General features: G+C 27.4%; 1 protein-coding gene across 6 annotated transcripts in view; it reads left to right on the top strand.

Moving 5' to 3' along the window:
- The first annotated feature begins 5,134 nt into the window (after nt 1-5,134).
- Nucleotides 5,135-22,939, top strand: part of LOC107446268 (aryl hydrocarbon receptor nuclear translocator homolog) — a 38,943-nt gene continuing 21,138 nt past the window's right edge. For 2 of the 6 annotated variants that reach the window (XM_043043643.3, XM_087154035.1), the window contains exons 1-7: nt 5,135-5,269; nt 5,976-6,046; nt 9,557-9,637; nt 11,176-11,333; nt 12,939-13,018; nt 14,788-14,877; nt 18,773-18,890. In XM_043043643.3, the coding sequence (XP_042899577.2) occupies nt 6,021-6,046; nt 9,557-9,637; nt 11,176-11,333; nt 12,939-13,018; nt 14,788-14,877; nt 18,773-18,890 (553 nt within the window). In that variant the 5' untranslated portion in view covers nt 5,135-5,269; nt 5,976-6,020. Of the gene's footprint in view, nt 5,506-5,975; nt 6,047-8,294; nt 8,426-8,672; nt 8,810-9,556; nt 9,638-11,175; nt 11,334-12,938; nt 13,019-14,787; nt 14,878-18,772; nt 18,891-22,939 lie in introns of those variants that run through there. The other 4 variants (XM_071184007.2, XM_087154036.1, XM_043043644.3 and 1 more) reach the window with 4 other exon arrangements.

Here is a 22,939-nt window from a genome sequence, read left to right as displayed (position 1 = left end):
ATATTGTTCCAGTTTAATTTATCTGGATTTAAGTCGTAATTGTCATGTTTAAAACGGAAAATAAAAATATTCAATTGATAAAGAGAAATATTCACATTTTTAAGAAATGATGAATTACAATAGTATTGATCGCATTAATTTTTTAATCTCCATCAACAGCATTTATAATTTCTGCATTAAAATTTTTGAAAATTAATACTTTAAATTCAGAAGAAATATTCATGAAAAAAGCTTTCACAAAGTTAATTAACACAATTTTAGCATCCTATGAAATCATGATTAAAAAAAAAAAGACTACAACAATTACGCGGATAATTTTTTCTCCTCCAATGTTACGGAATGTGTTTTACCCTCCAATATTGCCCCATTCTTAAAAATAAGTTTTTTGTTTAATTAAAGTTTTTATTACTGAGAATAATAAAATATTATGAAAATTTTTAATGAACCTTTCATAAAGAATAATTTTTCAACATTTTCATTGTTAAAAATAAAAATGGTAGTTAATTTGTTTGTATTAAAATAAAAATTATCATTATTTAAACGAATTATCCTTATTTATACAAATTATTGTTGGTGTATAATGTTTTTTTTTAATTGGTTTATTTCACATGAGAGAGAGTAAATGTATAACAGATTTGGTGTTAGAGTTCTGCTCTACGTAATCATATGATATACATAATATAATAATAGTTATCATATAAGATAAAAATAAAATAGTAAATTTAAAAAATTAGAAAAAGGAAAAAGAAAAACACCTTTCAGAGCTGATATGATGCATTCTCAATCGTGTTATTTTCCTGTTTTTAGAATCAATAGTTTTTCGGTCATTTTTATTTATTTATTTTTAGTATAATTATCTGCAATGAATATCACTTTTGTGCCAAAAGAGCAGAAGAAAATTAATTTCAATAAAATAAAGACATTGATGATCTTAAGGAACCGATATTAAAATGTACCTCCTGAAAGTTCAAAGAATAATCGAAAATACGAAAACAAATTTTTTATTTCAAAGTATTTTATTTATTATTTTTTTATTGACCAGGATTTTCTTAAAAAATTAAAGGTTGAATTTCATTTTCGAATAAAAACAAAGTTTTTAAAAGTAAAAAGAATTCAAAATATTATTTAACAATTTAAAAAAATTAAATTCGTAACATAAACTAATCCATACACCAACAACAAGCGGTAAAATCATGAACTAATGTACTATTTAAATGTATTTGATATACGAACAACTATCTGAAACAATTCAAATAGTACATAAATGCATAATTATTAAAGCATTAAATAATTTAATGAAATGAAAACATTTGCTTACCTCCTTCGATATCTATTTTACGTTTCCTTGTTATTTAATTTATCAAACTCATGTAAAAAAAAATAACAAAAAAAAAAAAAAAAACAATCAAATAATTTAAAACAATTAAACAAAATAAAAAAATATGCTTTCTTTTGAAATTGATAACTTAAATTATGTAATTAAAAGAGCTAAAAAAATTTTTTAACAGAGAGCGTTTATTTACGTTAGTCTAAGAAATGTCTCATCACAAAAAGACCAGACCAGAGAAAATGTCAACAAGTCCTCCCCAGTTTAGATCCCTTAAAAGCTTAAAACACCTGTTTTCTCAGAAAATCTAGATAATTGCTTGTTTGAGACGATTTACGAAGAGATATCCAAATAAGATATGTTTCTGTGGATATCTGACATTTTAAAAAGAGGACAAAGGAGCAAAAGGCCATAAAAATGAAAATTTAAGAAGCAAAGTACTTTTACCCACAGTGTGTAACATGAGGTGGCTGTTTTTGAGGAGTCAAATAACTGTCTTTGTGGGGGGTTTGGCCACCAGAATTATATGCCAAAGTGGGTGGAAAGGAAATTGTTGAAAGTAAGGGGTGGCTTTGAAACCAATTTTTATCAGTGAAGGTTGCATTTTATTACTCTTTCCGCCAGGGAAGGGCAAAAGAGATGAAGTTGGGATGAGATTTTCTTTTAATTATATAGAAAGTTATACGTGAAAAAAAAGTCTTTGTCTTAAGAAAGTTTTTTAGACAGTTTTTTTTTCTGAAATTACCAATTTAACTTAATTTTATTTTCACGAATGTTTAAATTTCAATAAGGGCAAAGCAAATTATTCGCCTTTCAATCAAATTTCAGAGGAAAATAAAAGTTTTAATTTCAAAAATAGCTTTAAAGTAGAAAAAAAAACAGTACTTTTTTTCAAAAGTTACCAATTTAACTTGACTTCATTCTCACGAATTTCCGAATTTCAGAAGTGGCTAAGAACACTATTCGCCCCCTCAATTAAATTTCAGAGGAAAAAAATTAAAAAAAAAAAACTTTAAAGTTGAAAATTTTTTTTTCTAAAATTACCAATTTAACTTTATTTTCACGAAAGGCTAAATTTCAGAAGGGGCGAGGCACATTTTTCACCCTTCAATTAAATTTCAGAGGTAAATAAAGTTTTTTACTTAGAAAATAACTTTAAAGGGGAAAAAATAGTGCTTTTTTCCTAAAGTTATCAATTTGACATGACTTCATTCTCATGAATGTCTAAATATCAAAAGGGGTCTAATGTCGAAATATCACTTAATTAAACTTCAGAAGAAAATAGTGCTTTAAAAAAAAAAAACTAAAGTTGAAAAAGGGTTCTTTTTTTTCTTTCTAAAATTGCCAATTTAACTTAACTTTATTTTCACGAATGGCAAAATTTCAGAAGGGGTGAAGCACATTATTCGCCCCCTCAATTTCAATTCACAGTAAAATAAAGTTTTTAATTTCGAAAATAGCTTTAAAGTAGAAAAAGAAATGGATCTTTTTTTCTAAAGTTACCAATTGAACTTGACTTCATTCTCACGAATATCTAAATTTTATAAAGGGCTAAGTTCACTATTCGCCTCTTCAATTAAATTTAAGACAAAAAAAAATGTTTTTTTTTCTTTTTTTAAAAAAAAGTTCTTTTTTTTCTTCCAAATTACCAACTTAATTTTATTTTCACGAATGGCTTAATTTTAGAAGGGGCGAAGCACACTATTCGCCCCCTCAATTGAATTTCAAAGGAAAATAGTGTTTTTTTTCTTACATTTTTTTTATAAAAACTTCAAAGTTGAGAAAAAGTTCTTTTTCGTCTTCTGAAATTACCAATTGAACTTAACTATGTTTTCAAGAATGGCTAAATTTCAGAAGGGGCGAAGCACGTTATTCGCCCCCTCAATTTAAATTCACAGTAAAATAAGTAATTTTTGATTTCGAAAATAACCTTAAAGGTGAAAAAGAAATGGTTATTTTTTTCTAAAGTTATCAATTTAACTTGACATTATTATCACGAATGGCAAAATTTCAAGAGGGGCGAAGTACATTACACACCCTTCATTTAAATTTCAGAATTAAATAAAGTTTTTCTCTTAGAAAATCGCTTCAAAGTTGAAAAAAGTTTTTTTCTTCCTTTAAGTTTACTAATTTAAATTGACTTTATTTTTCTGAATGTCTAAATTTCAGAAGGGGCGAAACGCAATATAGGCCCTTTTATTAAATTTCAGAAGACAATAAGGTTTTCTATTTGAAAAATAGCTTCAAAATTGAAAAAAAAAATTGTTTTTTCCTAAAATTACCAATTTTACCTAAATTTATTTCTTGCCTTCATATTTATTATAACCTCTTACTTTAATTCCAGAGGAAAATTAGGTTTTTTACTTGGAAAATAGCTACAAAGTTCAACTAAAAAGTTACTTTTTTCTAAAATTTCATTTTTTGACTATTTTTTACTCGGAATTTTACTTGATTTTATTATCTCGAATGTTTAAATTTCAGGAGGGGCGAAATATATTGTTTGCCCCCTCACTGAAATTTCAGAGGGGGCGACTGCCCCTTCTGCCCCCCCGGCTGGCACGCCACTGGTCTGTACTTATTAATTAGCATATTTGAAGTCACCCCCCTCTCGCAAATGACATAGTGTATTGCAATCAATCAAATGCTCTTCTTTTGCAGTTTTAACATGGAAGAAAGATAAAATTACTCATAATTTATGTAAATATTGAAGGATTGCTGCCTTTATGAATGTTTTTTTTTCCTTTTTTTTTTAATTTTTTTTTTTTTTTATTTTAGGAAAACAATCATATTTTGCGTTACACATAAGGGGAAACCACGAAAATATCGTACGCTTAAAGAACCCCAGCTAAATGCTCAGTAATCGCAAAGAATTTTTCTTTTAGAATGAATCATTTTTCAGAATCTGGGACCGGCAGCCAATCAGCTTTGGGAATATAACGAGATGCTCTTCAATTTTTAGTAATTTTTAACTCAACCCGAAAGTCAAAGTAACTTGCAAATTAAGTAACGGAGTAAAACCTTATTTATGAAAGTTATAAAAATAATTAATTTTAATCAAGATTAAATTGAAAGTAAAATTATCAAATTTTGCGTTACACGCTAAGAGAAACCACGAAAAAGTTTTTCAGATTGCTTTTATTATTAGTAGGATTCCAGCTTAATGCTCATTATCTCCCAGAAATTATTTTTTAATAATCGGTCATTTTTTTATGATTCATCTTGATAGACATATGTCTATCAAGGTGAATCATAAAAAGTCAAAGATATCTAAAGTCAAAGTCGAATCATCAAAGATATCTTTGTGAATATAATGAAACGGTGTTGTTACGAATTTTTGATGTATACGAATTTTTTTAAACTGATATGAATCATATGAAGTAATTTAAATACTTGATCTCTTAATCAAAGGTTCTGAAAAAATCATGAAAAATGTTTTGTTGCATTTTTTAAATTAATTAAAATCTCTTAAATTTTAATTAAGTAAAAAGCACATAAATAAGTTACGAAAATAGTTATGAGTCTTATCCTGTCATATTCATGAACGATTATTTGACAATGAAGTGAATTCTTTAATTTCATTAAAATGTCAATAATGCTAATTTATTTTGAATTATTTCCAAAAAAAAAAAAAGTATGTTCGGATTTGACTTTGATTCGGCTGCTTTCAATTATTGTCAATAGATTACGCCACTAAATAGACTAGTTACCCTCTCCCCTTCTTACTTCCACTTTTTTTCCAACATAGGTTCGTAATTGTCAACGAAGGCGACCGGAAGAACGAGAATTGTTGCTGATGACAGTAAAGGTATTATATTTACGAAATATAAACTGAAAAAACTCACTCGATCCATTGAATTTAAATATAATAATATCAATGATAAAAATAAATAAATAAATATGGTGGAATGGAGTACGCCATGAACTGAGTCATCAACATCAAAAGTACAAAGATTTTTTCTTTTCGTATTATATTACATTTTGATATTTTTTTAGATAAATTCAAGTCTTTATAGAGCCTTATCGTTTTCAATGAACTCCTTTATTTAGGGTTCTAAAATTAATAATTAATGTCCTTTCTTTTACTTCTTGGAGCTTGTGGTTTCTAACATTTCTTAAAATGTATTGAAGTCTGTTAAATTTTTTGCTAAAGAGTTGTTAATTTGTTTTTAATGCTTTGTGTGAGTAAATAATAAATTTTTCATGCTTGAATGTTTTTTTTTTCAGCTCGGTGAGTTTTAAGAAATTAGAACAATAAATAAACTGTAGTATTCATGCATTGAAACGTAACATTTCGAATTTTATTTTTTATTAATAAAAGGTTTTATTGAATTGCTAGTTTAAATTAAAGCACTACATCTTTGCTAAGGCTCTTCATTTTAAGGGCGCATCAATTCAAATTTTATTTTTAAAATTTCATTTGTAATTTAAATACAGATTTTATTACTAATTTGACTTATTATTTGATAATAAGCGAAATTATGTAAAAGATTTAGAAAATTTTAAAATTAACTATGCAAAACTAAACATTTTGAAAATTTTAATTTTTAAAATACTTTGATTAAATTTAAATATTACATTAAAGTTGTGGAGCTCTATATTGTAATTTACAGAGACTTTATTTACTTATTTATTTATTTTTTTTCTCCAGAAAAATAAGAAAAGAGCAAGATCTGGATAGTTTTTAAGAAAAAAAATGAAAAGAGCAAGAGCTGGAAATAAGTATTTAATATATCTTATTTTTCTAGAACTTAATTTTCCATTTAGGGTGACCTGGGGTAATTCCTGATCAAAAAATGCAAACATCTATTTTGTGAAAAAATTATTCAAGATAGAATTTTAATATTGACTGGAAGTGTGAGGGTTTATGAGATGAGTACTATGCTACCTTCTTTTGTTTGAAAATCTAATTAGAATTTAAAAGATTTTACATTTTTACTGATCAGGAATTACTCTTTCTCTTGATCATTTCTGGGGTAATTACTGATCACCAATTTTTATAGTAAAGGTGTTGTTTAAAAATAATTATTCAATGGTAATTAACAAATAAGACATCAAGATCAAACAAATAAACCAAAAAGATATGTTTAAGCAGCTAATAAAACGATTTATTTAAAAGCAACAATAAGGATTAACACTTTAAATTTTCCAAAAATCTTTGCATCGTGCCATACATTTTAGGCACGCAGCCAACTCATTCTCATGTTCTGCTGGAATATAAGAAAGAGTTCTCACATGGGTTACTTTTACTGGATTTTTTTAACTTCATTAAACGAGAGTGTAAAGTTAAGTAAGGTATGTCAACAGCTCTGACAGCAGCTCTCACACTGAAATTTTCATTTTCAATCATTAAAAGAAATTCACTGATTTTGCTTTCTAGAAGCTTAATATCTTTTTTAGGCTTATAATTTCTCAACATTTTTATATTAAATTAATTTATAAACTTAAAAATTATTCTAACAATGTACACACATAAATTTAAGGTAGAAGCCAAGTAAGACAAACTAGAAATGGTGCAACACTTTTGTTTTGTATAGAGTTAAAAACAAATTTTGTGATTACAGTTAAAATATATTTTATAATTGTTCCACTTAATAGATATGAACTGTTATTTAAGAAAAGACAATTAGCTATTTATTAGCTATTATTTATACTATTTATAAGAAGAAAGGACAATGATCAGAAATTATCCCAGTGATCAATAATTACCCCATCTGTAGGGGGCAACATTTGATATAGTTTCCTATAATCAATTATAATTTTTACAGCAGATGTGAAACAATTAAACATAAGCTTACACTATTTTCAAATCAAAGAAAAAGAAAGTTACTCAAAATTTTAATTAAGAGAAGGAGGGGGATCTTTGCATAAATGTGCACATTTTGAAACCCATCTTTGAAACTGAAAATACAAAAAGCAGTTTAAAAGATACTTATTTTGTTAGATTAAACAGAAAACTATTGTTAAGTAAATGTAGTTATACTTTAGTAAAGTGTACAAACGGTCTTCTCCATGTCTCAAATTTTAAAAAAAAATAATGTTTGTTTAAATAAAACTTAGGTGATCTTTATTTACCCCAGAAACAGAGTGATCGTGAATTACCCCGGGTCACCCTATTTATTACTAATCAATAGTTTTACAAATTGTCTTAATAAATTTTACAAATGTTATTTTAATAAAATTATTACCTTCTTGTACGTTTTAGTATGTATTAATTGATTTTTGCTTTACTTCAAAACAATGAAACTCTAAATTTAAAATTTTATTTTGTAATGGATTCACAAAAAAAAAAAAAAAAATATTGATACCACATATAATGATAAATTGTGAAAGCATGCAAAGAATGTTGCAAGTTTATAGTTGTAAACATTAAAAGTGAAAGAATTAAGTAAATTTTGCATATGAATAAATAGAAAATTGAAACAAATCATCCTTATTATTGTGATATATTTGAAATATTTTAAACAAGGTAATTTAGAAATTTTTACAATTACTAAAATATCGAGACAACATATTAATAATTGTAAATTTAAATTTGTTGTCATATTTTTCCTTTATGATTAATATTAATTAGATTTGAATGTAAAATGTTTATTATATTTTGTTTTCATAATTTTGTAATAATTTAATTTAAGGTAACACTAATTAACTAATTTAAAAATAGAGGATTATGAATAATAATAATTTAAAATATGAAGCTTAGCAATGAGCATAGTGAACATAATTAAAATTTATTTAAAGAAAAATTATTCTTTCAAGCAAATATTGATATTTATATGCTGTAATTACATTGATCTATATTTTATACTCTGTTATGTATGTAACTAATAACTATATCTTACTTAGCATGACACAAATTACTTGAGCTACTAAGCATATGAAAATTTGTTTATAAAATTCAAAGTTATTCCATAGAAATTCCTTCTTCTATCTTTTAAAGGCTCAGCTGATAAAAATATTTACTTGCATTGGAATGTCTTATCTGTATTACTGATAGGAATAGTTATTTACAAATAAAATTGAAAAGACCACAAATAAATTGGGTTGAAATAAGAAAAACATTATTAAGTTATTGAATTTTTTCCAGGATAATTAGAAAAGGTAGGATAGTGTTTTCTATAAGTTAAATTAAATTAAAACCAAATTCATAGCTTTATTTTAGGACTAAAGAAGGATTAATTTATTCTGGAAAAATCAAATATTGTATGTGATAATCAGAACTAGGATGTTGATGATTTAAAAAATTCTTGATGCCAAAAAAGCCTTTAAAAACCTTTAAAATGCAAAAAAATTGTGTTTATCATTAATATCCTAACCCTGGTGATATCTAATAATTTCACAGCATTTTTTAAGTTGGAATTTCGGCAATTCCATGAAACAAAGGACAGCATAATAAATAAATAAAATAAAATACTAAACATTGTGTCTGATCCAGAAGAAAAACATTATAAAGTTATTGAATTTTTTCCAGGATAATTAGAAAAGGTAGGATAGTGTTTTCTATAAGTTAAATTAACCAAAACCAATTAAAACCAAATTTATAGCTTTATTTTAGGACTAAAGAAGGATTAATTTATTTTAGAAATATCAAATACTGTATGTGATAATCAGAACTAGGATGTTGATGATTTAAAAAATTCTTGATGCCAAAAAAAGCCTTTAAAAACCTTTAAAATGCAAACAAATCTTATTTATCATTAATATCCTAACCCTGGTGATATCTAATAATTTTGCAGCATTTTTTAATTTGGAATTTTGGCAATTCCATGAAACAAAGGACAGCATAACAAATAAATAAAATAAAATACTAAACATTAGCAGCACCTCTCCATTAGCAAATTTCTTAGTTTTTTTATTAATTATTTTAGTTATTTTAGTTATCAAAAATTGTAACTTTAAGTGTTTTGTAATAATAATTAAAAAATCTTTATTAAAATTTTAATGTCATTTGTATTTGTACTATCAGTCACAGGAGCTTTTCCTCCATTTGCCATAATCTATATGTTATTTTATGTGTACTTTCAATGTTCCCTGTTAATTTGAAGTTTTTTTTTAAAATTAATTAAAAAAAATACTATAAAAATACAAAACTTGCAGTGAAATTTTAGGTGCTAAATAACAGAAATATTTTAGATATCCGCATTAGTCTCATGTGCACAGTAACTTTCTTCTTCGCTACTTCTGTGTATATATCTTTCATATTCTATCTTATTTATAATTGTTTATTTTCAGTTTTGAAGAGGAAGAGCAAGAAAGTGTAAAATTTACTAGAATGGAGGAAAACTCCTCAAAGGACAAAGAGCGATATGCTAGGTAAAATATTTTACTAATGATTATCCAGGGTGCATAGCGTTTGTAAAAAGTACTTAAAGGTGCTTTATTGGGGATTTCGTTTTAAAAAGCTTTTAAAGGTGCTTTTTTCAGCTGGTGTTTTTAAAAAGTGTTTTTTTTTCACAAATAAATTTTTTTTCTTCAGTGATAGCTGGTGGATCCCATGCATTTCTCAAAAAATGGGGTGTTTGCTACGTAATCATTTACGCGGACTTCATGTCGTACCCACATTATGACTTGCGCATGCGCGCACACTTAAAACCGAAACCCGAGTGCTCCGATTCGGATAGAGAATATCAGATCCTTATGAAATGTTTTTCTTTTTAATTTAATTTAATTTTATTCTTGTTTATTTTATTTTACTTCTAACACTTTTTGACGTAGGGGGTAAGGGTACTTTTGTTCTGAGTTCAGGGTCAAGTTGAATTCACTCGGTGATGTGGGAAAGTACTGATTGTTTTGATTTACGTCCGTTTCTTTTTGGGTTTTTTTTAACGCTAAAACTGTTCATAAAAAGTTTTTGTTTTTCAATAATATCATTGATTGAATATGAATTTTTTGAGTGCTTGAAACTTTTTGTAAAGTGCTTGAAAAGTTTTTAAAAAGTGCTTATTTTTGATTCAAAGATTTGGCTACGCACCCTGTTATCTCATGTCAATAATTAATCTTAATTAATGTAATTTTTGTACTAGTTAGCTACTTTTAAGAGTTATCTCCACATGTTGGTGATGGTCTATTTTATTTTAAGCATTTTTAGACACATTATGACTTAATCTTGAATTTGTTTACTTTAATTTGTTTTATATAAATAGGTTGGCAGAAATGCAGTGATGGACAAGCAGTAAAAAATTGTTCACGTTAGCACTTATGTTCAATATTGAACAAATAAAATGTAAATTTTTTATATTTTTTTTTCATTTGGATTTATTCAAACTAAAGGTACTTGCATAAATACTAGAAAATTAAATTATTACAATAATTTTTATTAAAAAAATGTTTGATTTAACCCCTTACCTGCCGAGTAAAATTTACGTGATTCACTCCCCAGTGCCACCGTTTTTCACTCAAGTGCGCTTTGTCAAGTGTTTTGGTGGTGGGAAAAGATGCACGCTTTGCAATTTAAAACCACTGAGGATATTTTTTCTTGTCAGCACTTTGATTACTATTATTTTATAACCGTCGTTGAACAGCCGGCCCAATTTTGGGTTTACGACTACTAATGTTCAACTCCGTAGACTTGTCATTTTGAATCAATCTAGAAGACAAGGAAACTCCTGGATCTGTACCCCCAGAGGTATTGATTTGTTATGGGAACATGGAGGACTTTGAGACTCGACAGATTTAACGTGCATCAGTCGCCATTTACTACACGGGGAGTCTTCGGCCCGCGAGGATCGAACCCCGACCTCTTGGACGTGGGCCCAGTGCCCTACCAACCAGGCTATCTCGGCCTAATTACTATTATTTGTAGAAATTGTGTTGCTTCTATAATTATTAATGTGCATTTGTTCTTTTTCTAGAGAAACGCACAGTGAAATAGAACGACGAAGGCGCTGTAAAATGGCAAGTTTTATACAAGAATTGGCAGAATTAGTTCCCACTTGTAGTGCTTTGGCTAGAAAACCAGATAAACTGACAACATTAAGAATGAGTGTAAATCATCTAAAGTCTCTTAGAGGTTTAAAAAATTTTATTTATATTTTTTCAATATTTTGTCAGTATTCTGTTTGATGCAATATTTTTGTTATTTATTTTTTTATTATATTGTTTGTATAGTTATGATTGTTTGAAATTTGTCAGAGTTGTGTAATATCTTTGATTCTTTGTATTTTATTCAGTTTTCTTATACTAAAGTCTGTATGTATGACTTATCCATGTATGAAATTAAATTCACCATTATACTGGCTTTCTAAAAAATTTAATTTTTTTGACCATATGGCCAAAATTAAAAATTTGTTCTGCAGTACATGATTTAGGTTTCTCTTTCTCATAATTGTTGCATATCGTAAGTATTATTTGATAATTTTTGTGACCCATATTGATCATATGGGCAACTGAATTTTTTTTATCCATTATAAATTGTTTAAAATTAAAAGTTGCAGTTTTATTCAGGCTCATACTCTTATTTCATGTGTAATAGAAAATATATTTTTCGATGAAAAATATGCATTTTTTAAAAATTTAAAAAATTGTATTGCTTTAATGGCATATATTATAGATATTGGCATTGCACTAAAGTTAATATTGAAATCTTAATTCTAAATGTTTTATTTATGAGAAAAAATGTTGATCATAGTTTTGAGCATTAACTTTAAATGTTTTAATTTAAAATGAGGTAATTTTTGCTTTTGCTCATTAAATTTTAAGGATAAATATCTTTTTTAATGATATCTTTTCAAAAAATAAAAACTGAAATTTTTTTTTGCAATTGAAACTGATATCTTATAATGTTAATCTAGGTGAAATTGGTATATGCGGAAAATGTTTCACACAAGCTTGTATAGTGTATATATATATATAGTATATATATATGAGCATAACTAAATAAATTAACAAACATTTATTAACATATAGGACATAATACATTGCATTTAACATATCAGAGGAGGCCATCTGCCTTATCAGCTATCAATCACATTCGCTGCGTAGGAAGAATCAGAATGCCTATCTAACCACTGTTTAGTTAAAGGGTTAGGAGGTGCGCAATGATGAGTATGCGCATAAAGTGGGAACTAGGCTTCCTACAATATATATATATTGCTGTAATTTTGTTTGAAATCTCAAATTTTTTTTTTTGAAGCAGCTTCTGATCTATTTAATAAGTTTTTGTTATTTAGAGAATTTATGATTTTTTATAATGTATAAAGTAGTAACTACTTTAGTGTTCTTCATCATTTTCTAATTAGCTGCTATTAGAAATTTTCATTTGTTATTTAAGGACAATAAGGAAATCATTTTTCTCAAAGTCATTCTATAGATTACAAAAATAGAAAAGTATAAGCTATGTCTAGAAAATTAGAAAATGTTTTAACATTTTTCAGACTTGGATATATTAATTGACACTGTTTTACCATGAATCACGCTTTATTGGCTCAATCCATCCATGTTGCTCCTGCTTATTTCTGATTAGATGGTTAATTTATTGATAGATAAATTATTGGTAAACTATATTATTCTAGTCAATATTAAGTTAAATTATTCATAAATAAATGGAAATTCTGGTTGTTAAAAACAGTAATTTATTAATGTAATGTAATGAAATTTATCAGTTTATTTCTTTTAGGGACAGGCAATATAAGCTCAGATGGTAATTATAAGCCAGCTTTTTTGACTGACCAGGAGCTGAAACATTTGGTGTTAGAGGTATGTAGCTCTTGTTATTTTATGTTTGAATTATTGTAAAATTATTGTAACCTTATCCTAAAATTTATAATTTGTTTTAAAGAAAAATGTTAATGTTTTTTTTACTTAAGCACTTTCGAGAATTGTTACGAGAATTGTAATATTGTTTTTACTTGAGCACTTAAGAACTGTCTTATTTGCAGTTTTTATAAGAAAATAGATCTTTTCTGTTGATTCAGTGAATCTTTTTAATCTTAATTCGGAAGAAAAAACTGAGAGTATTTTAAAAATTTAAGTTATCTTAATACCTTAACATTTTCAAAGATTGTTAACGGTAAACTCTATCATTTTTCTATTTCTTAAGAAAATGTAAAAATATTTTTCATAAGCTGCATTACTTTTTTTTGTGGACATAAATAAAGATATAATTAAATTTTTTTTTTTAAAATTCATTGTTAGATTGGAATGATTTTTATAGTATTAGTGATTTTAGTTATTCACGTTTTAGGTAGTTGTCTAATTATACTTGGTATTGTAATTTTTAGTACTCTGAATATCTATACATAAAATTATAAACTTTTAGTAAATGGTCTATTTTTATAGCTTGAATTTTAAACTTTTTGAATACTTTTCTCAAAACCTGAAAAAGGAATTTTTATTATTAATACTAAGTCCAGTTCATTCTGTGAAAGGCATTACTTTTACTTTATCTCTGTTTGCTGTGATACTATATAATTTTTTTTTTATTCTTATTATTTTGCAAATTTTATATATTTATTGTCTTATAATATTTTATCAATGAGCTGAAAAGACCATATTTGATAGTCTTTATTTAATAAATAAATTATTTAATTTAAATTGTGGTAATTTAGAACTCCTTTCTGACATAGTACTACTTTTACAGTAAAAGAAAATGTAATACACAGCCAACTGTTTTACTACTTTTACAGTAAAGGAAAATGTAATACACAGCCAACTGTCGTTACTTGTGCTTGTAAGAGTTTTTGTAAAGAAATAGTCCTATGCCCCTAATTTTTTTACTTATTCAATTAAGGTGGTGCATATCAAGTCATGCTGAATTCTTACTAATAAGTTTTGATATAGTTTTGTAAAATATTTCTCATTTCCATGTAAAAAGTAGACATTAGGGATTATTGCAAGTATGTTTTAAAATCTGAAGTATTTTCTAAATGACAAACAATGCTGTAGCTAATACTTATGTATGTGTAACTAATTTTTTATATTTTGTGAACCTGGTAGAGTTTAATATGCAATCACCTCAATTTATATAAACATTTGATGTAAGCCTGAACATTGTGCTGGTTGTTCATATTGATACTAGGATGCTTATCAATTTTGATAGCAGATATATAAAATATTATACTTTCATCAATTATAAACTATGTAATTAGTGAATATATAAGTTTCTTAATAATAATATTTTACTTAAAAATAGAACAAAAGTAAAAAGAATGCAGTCACAACTTTTTATTGAATTATTTTTCCATTTTGTTTAATTTATTGAGCGTGATCTATACTAAAGAAAAAACTGCTATGAATTCCTGTATATATCAAACTCAATTTAGTATAAAAGTTTTTTTGTTTAGCTTTTTTATATAATTCAAATAAATGAATGAAAATTTTATCACAAACTATTTTATGACTTAAAAAGTTACTGTTAAGATAAAAATCTAATTTGGTTATTGTCTTTGTAACTGTGAATAAAATTTTATGTCATTTTTGCATTGTTGACTGTTATTGTTTTATAATAATGTATGAGTTTTTTTTAGGCTGCAAATGCATTTCTTTATGTATTAACTTGCGATGGACGAATAATCTATGTTTCTGATTCTATTTCACACGTTCTTAACTATTCGCAAGTAAGTTATGCTTTTAATTATTGTTTTTACAAATTATCTTTAAAACTACTGTGTGTGCGTAAAAGTTTCAAATAGGCTATAATGAAAGATTTAATACTAATGATTGAATGACCCTTGAAGCTTAGCGACTTAATTAATTCATAAAATAATGAAAAACAGTAAATAACAAGGCCTTAAAGTCATGCACAGTTATTGCAAAAAGAATTTTCCAATTATGGTAAACAGGAATAATTGTCACATGAATAATTAAAATATTCACCCTATTTTATCGGTGAAAAATTGTATTTGATATACTTAAGAATAATGATTGAATTGTGAATAAACACTTTTAACTTCTAAATTTTGCTATTTTTTTTTATTTGTTATGAATTTTTGTGAAAGTTTAGGTTTTGTGATTAAACTTTATGAAAATTTCGTTTTAAGGAATTAAGTAATTCCTTTTTTTTTATCTTTTGATTAATTATTATATATGATAAATGGTGTAAATAGAAAAGCTTTTCTTTTTAAGTATTTCTTTTGGGTTGATAAATAATACCTGTTTCTTTTAGATCAGCATTATGTTAAATGTCAGGGTAATCCTAAATGTTTACTATTTAGGTAATTAGAATCAAGATTTAGTTTTAAAAAAAAGTTAATGTCAGTTCAAATATAATATCCAGCATTTAATTTTTTCAATAAATATATCCGAGTATCTGTTTGCCAATTTTTAATGAAAATATCATATATATATGGAAAAAATTACAGAACAATGGAAAAAGGGAAAAATAAAAAATAAGGGAAAAATAAAAAATAAGGCAAAAAATTCCGAAAAAAAAAGAAAAACATTAATAAAATCCGGAAAATAAAAGATAACCGATAAAGCGCCCCCCTTAATTTTGACGAAAATCGGCGTGATATAGAGGGGGGCCGATAAACGGTACTCAAGAAAATTCTAAGCACCGTCTTTCTTTTCTGCTCAATCTTTTACATTCAACTCTCCCACCACACCCTAAATTTTTCTCACATTCTTATCAGTGAGTGTACATTCCAATCAAGGTGACCTTGACTTCTAATCTTTTTCGTTTTTTCTTTTAAGAAATTTATATTGTTAAGACAAAAAAAATCAGCTATATTCTTTTTATTTTGAATTTTATTCTGTTGAAGTAACTTACTTTATTTTATCTTTTAAAAATAAAAACGAAGCCTGAAGAAAAAAATAATAATAAATCTGTATCAAAGGAAACATCTGTTTCTAAAGCAGTTTAAAATAAAGTGAGAAGTAAAAACACCCGCATTTCCAATGAACAAAATAAAGAAATGGAAGTTGGAAAAAACTGATCAATCAATCTTGACAGCTGTGCTTTACTGCCCCCGAATTTCCCTCCTCTGTTTGACCATAAATTGGCCACACCCAGTTGACATTGAAACTACCACATGGACAATAAAATGAATTTATCCCTTTTGCGATTTTTTATTCGATTCATTAATTTTTTTTATTTTGCCGCTTTTTATTTTTTCTTGTTAATTGTTGCTTGCTTGCTTTTTTTCTTTTTTTATCGTTATTAATTTTTAGCTTGTTTTTTGTTGCTATTCATTGTTAGTTTGTTAGCATTTAGTTTAAAAAGCTTTTTTTTTTTCTTGCGAGGTAAGCGTCTTTTGTTAAAACAAAATGTTATCTAAAAGAAAAAACGAGAACTATGATCTCGCTCCAAAGAAGAAACGATTATTTCTTCTTCATAGGATTCTGATTATTTCTTCTTCTCTTATGATGGGCCAGTTTTAAATTCACCCCATCATAATCTATGATCGAAACTTGACTAAATTTATTGGTTTTTCTGAAATTAACAGTGGAATTGAATTATAGTAATATTTGGGGGCCATATTGGAATTTCCGAAAGAGATCCGAAGTGCGGCATTTCGTCAGTCCCGTGAGTGTCGGATTTAGGGTCCTATTCTTCCTTTTCTGTTCACTTAAATTACAATTGCTAAGGCGCTAAATAGATTTCTAGCTTGCGATTTTTCTTCAAGCTGGGGGTGGATACAAGATGCATACCTTTTAAATTTTCTCCTTATGCGATGTTTTTTTAAAATTATTATTTCGTTTATTTATTTTCTTACAGGCTGCTGCCGAAAGTTAGCTAAGAATTGGCGATGTTCTGCAGCAGATCGCGATACGGGCGAATATTTCGTCGACTTCGTTATTAATTTTTTTTAATAGTCAGAAAATTATTTCTTAAATAACTTTCCTTGACAAATTTTTTTGCTACAAAAAAATATTTCGTCGGAAGCGCCGCTGCATGTAGGAGGGGGGGGGGGCGTTTTTTGGGTACTGATTGGCAATCTGCATAGATGTGAAACTACAGGGGGGCGCTTTATCGAGTTGGGGCGCTTTATCGGTATTTTACGGTATAATCTTTTCATCAGCTCACACAATTATATCCCCAAAAAGGAGTGCTTTCTAATATTGTATCAATACATCCAAAGCAAAATGTATCAATAAAATAGTGTGAGGAGCACTCAAAAAAAAAAAAAAAAAATTGCGACAAATAAATTGGACACATTTAGTGAAAATATCACAGAGTAAATAAAACTTATTGTTTTTCTCTTTAACTGTATAGTTATTACAAAGTCCTAACAATACAGTTACTATTCTAATCCATTAGAACAGTTATATTTATTATAAACTTAAAATATCTGTATTTTTAATTTTTTTTGTCCTCCTTCATGGCAAAGAAACTTTGGTTATCACATATGTTTCATATTTCAAGATATTGGCTAATAATTCTTGTTGTAAGTGAAAATGCTTTGCTTTTTTCTTTTTCTTTTCCCTTCAAGAAAAAAAACTTGTTTATTAGTTGCTTTCTGTTAGCCGACATTCTTTCTATTCTATTTCAGCGTCCTTTTGTCTGTTAGACGAAATTTCTGTCTTGAGTCAAAATCAGAAGGGTGGTGGGATGGACAAAGCATGGGAAGGGTGGCTAAAAGAACTATGGGAGCTGAAATTGTAAATTTGTGAGAGGAATTTATTCCAACAAGTTCAACCTTTCTGTAATTTTGGGATTGTCCAATCATTTAAAGAGTTACCTTAAACTACTGGTTAGGAAATCACTTCTTTTTTCTTTTATTCGGATGACCAGCAAGATGCTTTTAAATCGAAAATAAATGTTCTGGAAACACTGAATATGATTTCTACAACGTTGGACAGTATCGGCTAAAATGTATTACAAATGGGTTTATAAAGTTTCTTGGGGTTATTGCTACTCATTATCTAATGGGATCTCGTTATCCGATGTTGGCTGTTTGAAACAAAATTGCACATCTAAAGATCTTCTGAACTCGATGACGTTACCGACTGAAACACACATTCCATTACTTTTAAATTTCTTCAATATCAGATGTAATGCCTGCTCCCGATGATGGTATTGAAAACAATGAAGATGAACAAAAAATAACGGAGAATATACATATAAGTGATCAAGAGTTTGAAAAGATAAAAACTCAGAAACATTTGCTATTGTTAACCATTAAACAAATTTGCAAGCAAAACTGAGTTTTGAGAGGGATATTGTTGAAATTGTATCGAAAAGCAAAAAACAACTAAACATTAAACATTTTTTCCAGTTGTTCGTCTCTTAAGTGACAATTTTTTGAAAAAAATATACTTATATTTTTTTAACCCCAATTTTATGTTTTCCCTCTTCCTGTGTTTTTTAATGCTATTTCTACGGAAAATGGAAAATCAGGGTTCCACTGTATTATTTAAAATTTTACTTAATGAGTTCTATTTCAAATATTGACATTTCTTTAAACATTACAAATTTGTAGATAAAGCAATTACATGCTTTACTTGTTTTTTCTTTTTCCTGTGCATTTAACTGCTTGTCATTTTTAACAATGGCCTTTTTATTTCCCCCAGTCTGATTGGATGAATTCTAATTTCTTTGGATTCATGCATCCTGATGACATTGATAAAGTTCGAGAACAGCTTTCAGTTTATAGCCCTTCTACACCAGGAAGAATACTAGACTTAAAAAGTATGTTTTTCTTAAAGTATAAAACAATAACTTTTTTTATTTACATACGAAAAGTTTTTGTTGGCATGTAAATAGTTTTTCCCATGTGAATTTGTTTTTGAAAACGTAGTTTGATACTCAATAATTATATCAACTATTTATTTCATTTTTTAAATACATATTTGCCCACACTGTAAACTGCCATGCAATTGAAAAAAACAATGCAAGTTCTTCGTGATCCCTATTATGATTTATCCAGAATTATTATGATTTCATAGTCAAGATCATAGTCTCACCGTTGAGTAATAAAAATTATGGTTTTTGAGAATTTTCATAATAATCTGTAAAAAATAAGTCCCCCCCTTATCTACCAAAAACTGTGAAATTTCAATTTTTGCTATAAATCGTGGGGAAAAAAGTAACATTTAAGTGTTTAATGGTAAATTTATGTGTAATATTATTAATATTAGTTATATAGCTATATAGAATTAAGTTGTAAACGCAACTTGAAATTGTACTAGTTTGAATTTTTTTAAGGTTATATGTATTATTGTACTTCTGATTACGGATTATTAATAATTTGAAAAGTTTCCATCTTTGGAAGAAGGATGCGACTTGAAAATTATTCTTTTTCCTTGCTAATACTATCACTGTTTAGATAGAATTTCAGAAAACTAATAAAATAAAGGATTTTTTTTCTTCAGTATGTTGCTTATCGTACAAAAATGCCAAATTGATAAGAATCTCAGTTTTGAATGTTCTGTCATTTATGTTGGTTTTCCTATTGCACATCAGTAAAACTATTGTACATCTTTCTGTATGAAACACTATATAGGATGGAGGTTTAAAAAATTTATACTTATTTTATAAATTATTTTGAAAAATACCAATTAGCATATGCTTTTGCGAATTAACTGGCAAATGTAACTTTGTCATTTTAAAATTCGTATGTATTGTTGCAAACAGTTAATTAGTTTTTATTTAAAATATTATTTTCTAGCATGATTTATTAGTATATGCTTTATGCTATTTTTTTAATGTGACTTTATTATTTAGAAATTCTTTGGCATTGTTGTGAGTAATTATTTTAATATTTTTAAATACCGTTTTACTGTGTATTTAGACTGTTTTAATTTTATAACACTAAATTATATTTATGAAAATTACTTTGTTTCTTTACATTGCTCTGCACATTTTCATATTTTTTTATTGAACATGATAATAAATTGTACTCTTTCTGCACTTCCAGAAATCAATGTTAACCTCTTGATATTTTCATTTAATGAAGTACAGTCGAACCTCGCTAACTCGAACCTCGATTTCACGAATTTTTCGTTATCTTGAAGAAAAAAAAAATTCCCTTCAAATTTCCTATACACTCAATGTTAAAAAACACTTGATTTCACGAATTTTTTCCCATAAATAGTGTAGATGTTTTTTCTAAAATTAACAAAAATATTCCAAAAAAGAAAAAATTTTAAAAATGGCTGACAAGGCATGGAATGATGTGTCTTCCTCTACGATAATGAATGGCTTCAAGAAGTCTAGATTCATTAAAGATCACGAAAGTAGTCAAACAATCAATATCGTTAATTCTGCTGAAAACTACACCGAAAATGATTGGAACAGATTGACCGGACTCTTGAAGCTTGATGACATGGAATTTCATGTCTTTGTAAACGTAGATGATGCAGTAACAGTGTGTAGTCAGTGGGATGACAATGATATCATCGCTCAAACAAAAGCTTCTTGTGAACTATCAGAAGAAGAGGATGAGGAAATCGAAGATTTACCGCCCAATGTTACTAACAAACAAACATTCTGCAGTGGACACTGTAAGGTGATTTATTGAGAGGCAGCCGAATACGTCAGAGCAGACATTTAAAGCTATAGTCCACTTAGAAAGTGTTATAGACAAACTTTCTTACACATCTCTAAGGCAAACAACAATTGAATCTTTTTTTAAATGAAGGTGTAAAAAGTATTTTTAGAATAAATATGGAATAGTAAATAAGGTATGTAAAGTGCATTTTTCTTTATGCTACCATCGATAACATTCGATTTTAGATTATTCGAATTTTCGATATCTCGAATTTTTTCTCCTCTCCCTTCAAGTTCGAGATATCGAGGTTTGACTGTATTTATTTAACTAATCTTTATAACTTATTGTTCTGAAATAATGATTGAATATTAATATTTCTTGAACTTCTGCTATTTAAAATCATTAAAAATTTAAATGCAGCTCTTAGTCTAAATTATTTTTGAAATACAGTGGAAAGTTGCGTATCCGGAATCGGCGGGACTTCCAGAAGTCCGTATATTTGATTTTTCCGTATAATTGATCTCCAAGGTAAACAAAGCTTAAAATGATCTGAATCTGAGAAGCAGAAAATAAATAAGCATTATTTTTCGGGCAATAATGTTTTGGTATTAAAATGATATCTAATCAATCATAAACAAAATATTAGAAAAAAAAATAATTATTGCTATTTTAAAAATAAATATAGAAAACGAAAAAAATTCACAGTTATGAAAATATTAGTTGCTCTCTCCGCCATTTTGAACTAGAACGATTCGAGCAAGAAGGGGAAATTCCCGTCATTCAATAAGGTGGGTAGGTGGCGAAAAAAAATTCATTTCCTCCTTACTTGTCATTCAAGTTGAGGGCGGGGTAGTGACAAATTCTTATTTTCTCTCCCATCATTGGCTATCAATCAAGCATAAAGGCGTGGCATGCTGATTGGGTTCTCTTTATTTTTTCTTGTGTGACTAAAGGGGATTCCCCCTCCACTTTAACATTTGCTGTGTTTACCCTTTTTCACAGTATTTCTTCTTTCCCTGACACTCAAATAAAAAGGTTCCAGGAAATGCCTCTTTTACTAGCCAGCTGCATAGGAAAGAAGGGGGAGGGAGGGGACTTAGTTGTGCTCTTTTGAAAACAAATCTCCCCCCCCTCTTTCCTGCATTCCAGAGGAGGAGCATTATGGTCTTAGTAGATCTTCTGTTGTCTTTTCTGTTGATTTATGGGTTCAATGCATAGATCTCTAGAAGCTGAGAAGGGGAAAAACCTGTCATAAGACTTCGTTTTTTTTTTTTTTTAAAGAAGAGGGGAAGATGAAGAAATGTTTGTTTATTTTGATTGTTAAAAAGTGTCCGGGAAATCGACCCTTCCGGAAAAGGGACGTCCGTATATGGGACGTTACACTGTACCAGAATTTCTGACTATTTATATAATTGAGTGGTTTAGCAGTTTGGAAATAATTCACTAAATCATTAAGAGAGAACAATATAAATTGAAATGCTTTTCAATCCCCCTTTTTTTTATAGTAAGGGTAAATTTTTATTTGTACGGAGGGATTCAACTTTTCTCTACTGTAAAAGATCAGAGGAAAGTTAAAAGCATATAAAACTTCTTTATAAAAATAATGGAAAAAAAAATCTCTTATTACTTTATTGTCTATACTAGTAATAAATGCACTATAATGCATGATTTCCAGGATTAGAACAGTTCAATGTAAAAAGTTATTTGAGGAGAATTGACTTCCTTTTATCCTTTCATGCAAGTAGTTAGAAATTAAATGTATGTGTGTTTACTTAATAATTACTTTGAACAACAGGATAATAATGGGTAAAAAAAAAAGAATTTCCCTGTTAGCCTTATTTCTCTTATATCTGCTTAGGTATTACATGCTTTATTGCAACTTTTAAATCTGGATCCAATTGTAAAAACAGTTTTTATTGTTGTTGATATCCTTGAGAAAATGATATCCTAAATAAATCAGATAATCCAAAGCTTAAATTAGTTACAAATGTAAAATTATTATTATTGTTTTAAAACTCTGACTGTATTATTATTATTGTTTTAAAACTGTGAGGTTTCATTTTTTTTAATTTAATTTAATTTTTAAACTGTCAAAAAGATTTTTATTATTTTTTTATTTTGGAAAACTCTTAGTTTTTAGATGTTCAAATTTTTTTTTAAGGAACCATGTTTCAGTATCAGACATTAAATTTTCTTAAACTAACGTTTTACAAATATTTATTGTTGTTTTGTTTTGGATGCTTATTGA

This window comes from Parasteatoda tepidariorum, chromosome 10 (genome assembly GCF_982258835.1).
Source record: "Parasteatoda tepidariorum strain Cologne lab strain chromosome 10, Ptep-v5.0, whole genome shotgun sequence".
NCBI classification, from domain to species: domain Eukaryota; kingdom Metazoa; phylum Arthropoda; class Arachnida; order Araneae; family Theridiidae; genus Parasteatoda; species Parasteatoda tepidariorum.
Note: the sequence above shows the minus strand (reverse complement) of the source record. Positions and strands in the feature narration are given on the sequence as shown.